We start from the raw sequence: 5,029 nt of genomic DNA on the forward strand, positions 1-5,029 counted from the left end.
ACTTGAAAAATATTTGGAAAATAATACACCAAGAGAGATGATCAAAAACCAACAACCTAAGGATGATTATATACTTTTTAGAACCCCTTTAGGTCATGGAAAACAAATCAGAAACCAATCAGCCAATAAATGGAAAATCTTCAAAAACAGGAAAGTCAGAATCTGTTCAAACAGACTAGAAATCCGTTCAAACAGATTCGTTGAACCTGGACAGTTTTTAAACCCAGTTTCCCTAAATAAATAAGGAAACAATATATACTTTATCTCTGCAAGTTGTACACGATTTATGATCAAATAAATCAGATCAAAAAAATAAAAATAAATACCAATAATTTCCATTTCAAGAAAAGATATTCTTTTATAGGAAATTATATATTTATTTTATTAACATATATATAATAATCTGATTATAGATAGCATATCACAAACAAAACAGGAAACTACCCATTTCGAAAAATCTTCTTTAATTAATTTTGTCAATATTGTCAAATATGCCAATAAGGATTTTACAATCTCCCCCTTTGGCAATTTGATAGACAAAATTAATTCAAAAAACTGCAACACAAATGTTAGCTACAAGTAAAGAGAAACAACTCCCCCTACAAACATGCATTAACTTATAACAAACATATAAAGAAACTGGACTTAACTCCCCCGCAAAATAAGAAGGTCCAGAGTTAAACACAAAAACAAACAAAGAGGTTTTTAGAAGTATTTACTCTCCCCCTTTGTGTCTGTCAAAGAAGCCAAAGAACCATAAAACAAAAACAAAAGAGTGTATCAATGTTCTTAGGAAAATAGTCATAAAAATAAGAAAAACTAAACGACTGGATCCTTGGTCAGAGTTTGAACAGCATCCAACACAGAACGTTGCAATCCTTCAATCGACATCACTCGAGCAGCCAAAGAATCAACAGAGGCTCGAACAGCAGCTATTTCTGTAGCAACAAGTCCCGAATCTGTGGGACCAGAGGAGGATGCATGAGGAATGTCATCTGAGGAAAACTTCAGAGATTGGGGCTTGACTTTCTTGGTTGATGGAGCATCAGTGGCTTTAGTAGGAGGAGCAGAGGCCTTGTAGGAAGCAGCAGTAGTGGGAGCCACCAAGTCTTCTTGATCACGTTGGAGATCTTTTATCTGCATACTCAACACTTTATAAATAACTTGAGGAAAAGAAAGATTCAAGTTTTACCTATTACCTTTTCGAAACCCAATGATTTGATCATGAATAACCATAGCCAAATTTATACCAATACCGGTCCCCACCTTGTACAAAAACGAAGCCATGTCAAAAGAGATAGTTGCGGTGTGAGAAGTTGGCTTCCAATTTGTTGTGGCAAACTTATGGAGGACAACATAAGTGTAGGTGAGATTAGAGACCGAGATGACTGTATTAGATGGCCATACCATTTTTTGCCCTACTAATTCAGTGATAACCGTATCCTTGTCAAGAGTGGCAAGATCATCATCTTCCTCGACATCAAGAGGAAGATGCAAAGCATGGGCAATGTCTTGAGGAGAAAAAGAGAACCAATGGCCCCTAACAAACACTTTATAATACATAGGAGATTTAGGTTCAATAATTTCATTAGTAAGATTGGCATAGAATTCCTTGACTATTCTATCCACAAAACCAGTAAATTTAACCAAAGAACCTATCCATTTGCGATCTTGAAGCATTGTTAGCACACCATAAGGCCGATGATCACTCAAGACATAATTTCTCTCAATGATAAATTTCCTTTGAGCATAAAGAACCATATCACAAGCATTATCATTATAACAAAAAGTTGAAGAATAAGGTTTGAAATTTACACCTGAACATACGTTCAGGTGTAGGATCAGAAATAGGTCTCTTCCCTTTAGCCTTGGGTGACAAAGGAGATGCAATTGGCTCTGAGTCAGATTCGGCTTCTTGTTCAGAGGGGACAATGTCTTCTTGTTCTGGCTCATCAGACTCACCCTCTGATTCTGCATTGTTAGGAACCGTTTCATCAAATAAGGTGGTATCACGGGTTGCTTCAGATTCAGACTTTCCTTCCTCAGGGTTAGATTCGGAGGAAGACAGAGAAGGGGGATGAGCCTTCAATCTTTTCTTGGCAGCAGTCAAGGGGGAAGAAGACATGTCCAATCCCAATTTCCTTTTGGGAGCCACATAATTTTTCTTGGACTGGCTCGGCTTCAAGGGCAGTTTGAGTAACCCAATAGTAGCAACTTTGGAAGAAGATGAAACAGATTTTGATTTTGCCCTAGCCGTTAGAGACAAATCAATCGGAAGAGGAGATGGGTTCTTGGCTCGAGAGGGCACCACCACTTCAGATGGTGGTGCAATATCAACAATGTTAGCTGTGATATCAGGAAACACCATGGGGTGTTCATTAGAGAGGGAGAACACCTTCTTGCGCGCCTTGGATTTGCAAGTCTTCCCAACAGATGAGGCAGGTGCTGGAACAGATGGAGGCGCCGTTGACACAGATGGAGGAGGCGATGGAGAGGGCACCTTTCTGGATTAAGAAGCAGGGGTCTTCTTAGAGGAAGCTCCATGAGTTCTCACCATTGTTCCTTCTCTGAAAAAAAAAAAAAAAGCAAACACTTACAGAAAAATGAGAGAAAAAAAATTAGAAGAAGAAGAGGTGACTTAGAGAGATCGTGGGTGAGAATAAAAAAAGGTAATGGCAAGCTTTTTAAGGACAACACTTACCCAATTTGGACACCCACGGCAATAAGAGGTTTCCCTTTTTTTTTTAAAAAAATTGTTTTATTTAAACAATAAAAGGAAACAACCTTTAAGACACACGATCTACATAAAAACTTACCCTTTTTTTTATTTTATAAAAGGAAATAGATATAAAATCCCAATCCAAAAAAGGTAACCAGAAAAAATAACCCCACATGATCTTCCTATTGACCTTTTCCTTTTTTTGTTTTAAACAATTATAAACAAGGTACAAAACAATAAAGATACAAATCATGGTATTCCAAATTGAGAAAGAAGACAAAAATAAAATCCTTGGAAATAAATAATATATTAAATCACACAAAATAAATGCATAATTTCACATAATTACCACAAAGACTCGGTCCACCATGAATTTCCTTGTCAATCAAATTTTTATTTATTTGTTAATTTTTTTATTTTATTTTATATAAAAAAAATGCCAAAAAATAAGCTCAACCAAAAATTTCTGCTTTGATCAATGTGAGTCATCCTGATAAGAATAAAATCAAGCAACTGAAAAAAAAATGTTAGTGTATACCATGGATAAGAACACTTGTGAAAATAAAGAATTAGAAAGAATATTCGAGAGAAATAAAGCACAATTCAGTCACAAGCACATATTCTTAAGTGGATCAATCAACATGTATGAGTCTTACACACATTTTTTTTTATAAACTGTGTACAATTTTTCTTGCATAGTTTCCAGCATAAGTGTGTGACAGTGTATGCAAGGGAACATTGCCCAATGACAAATTAAGTCTTTTTCGAAATTATAAATAATTGTAACCCATGAAGACGCTGTCACACTACACCAGTGGTAGCCTTTTTCTATGGTAGCGTATCATCTTCATAACTCTGAATTACAAAGTTCCAACTTACTCAAAAGACGGCTTTCACACACTGATGTAGGTAGCTCTATTCTTTCACAGGAGCTTGAAACAATGCTACACAAAAGGAAGCTCAAACATTAAACATTGATTGATTTACTCGAATATGCCTAGGAGGAATTGATTAAATTTCTCTCAAGAATATACAACCAAAGGCTCATAAACACAAGTCAAATTATCCAGCTTGACACACAACAAAATTTTCAAATTAATTGACAATTTTCTTAACCTTAAATAACACACATTTGATCAAGATGACAACACAATAACAAAGAAATTTAAAGGGAACAAACCCCCAAAGAATTTCGGAGGAAATCAAAGTGAACCGAATCAAGAGCTTTAGTGAAAATATCAGCAATCTGTTTATGTGTTTCAATATATTCCAAGACAAGAACTTTATTTTCAACTAATTCTCTTATGAAATGATGACGAATATCAATATGTTTAGTACGGGAATGTTGCACAGGATTTTTTGAAATATTAATTGCACTTGTATTATCACAAAAAATAGTTAAAATGTCAAGATCAAACCCATAATCCATCATCATTTGTTTCATCCACAAAAGTTGTGCACAACAACTTCCTGCTGCAATGTATTCGGCCTCAGCTGTTAAGAGAGAAATAGAATTATGTTTCTTGCTATGCCAAGAGACTAGATTATTTCCCAAGAAGAAACATCCTCCACTAGTGCTTTTTCTAACATCAGTGTTACCTGCCCAATCATTATCACTAAAACACACTAGATTAGGGTTAGTTTCTTTTGAATACCAAATACCATAATCAACAGTCCCATGAACATATCGAATGATTCTTTTGACAGCTGCAACATGAGACTCCATGGGATTTCCTTGGTACCTGGCACACACACCAACACTATAACTCAAATCAGGTCTACTAGCAGTGAGATAAAGAAGGCTACCAATAATGCTCCTATATAGTGTAGGATCAACTTTGACACCATTTTCATCTTTGGATAGCTTCACAGTCGTTCCCATTGGTGTTTTGGCAATCTTTGAACTTTCAAGTCCAAACTTTTTCACCAAGTTCTTAGCATATTTGCTTTGAGAAATAAATGTGCCTTCATCTAACTGTTTGACTTGCAAACCTAAGAAATAGGTCAATTCTCCCACCATGCTCATTTCAAATTCCTCTTTCATTTGTTTCACAAATACCTGCACCTCATTGTCAGAAGCAGAACCAAACACAATATCATCAACATAAATCTGAGCAATAATTATGTTAGATTTAATATTTTTGATAAAAAAAAGTTTTATCTACTCCACCCCTTTTGTATCCATGAGAAACAAGAAATTGAGAGAGTCTCTCATACCAAGCCCGAGGGGCTTGCTTCAAACCATATAGAGCTTTCTCCAATTTGTAAACATGATTAGGTGCATGGGGATCTTCAAACCCTTTGGGTTGT

General features: G+C 35.6%; 1 protein-coding gene across 1 annotated transcript; it reads right to left on the reverse strand.

Moving 5' to 3' along the window:
- Positions 1-819: 819 nt before the first annotated feature.
- On the reverse strand, positions 820-2,368 carry LOC133814686 (uncharacterized). The gene is made up of 3 exons (XM_062247616.1): positions 1,818-2,368; positions 1,234-1,741; positions 820-1,137 (listed from the first exon to the last, which is right to left on the reverse strand). Exons 1-3 carry the CDS (start codon positions 2,366-2,368, stop codon positions 820-822), a joined length of 1,377 nt encoding a protein of 458 aa, XP_062103600.1.
- Positions 2,369-5,029: the final 2,661 nt, after the last annotated feature.

Source organism: Humulus lupulus, chromosome 2 (genome assembly GCF_963169125.1).
Source record: "Humulus lupulus chromosome 2, drHumLupu1.1, whole genome shotgun sequence".
NCBI classification, from domain to species: Eukaryota; Viridiplantae; Streptophyta; class Magnoliopsida; order Rosales; family Cannabaceae; genus Humulus; species Humulus lupulus.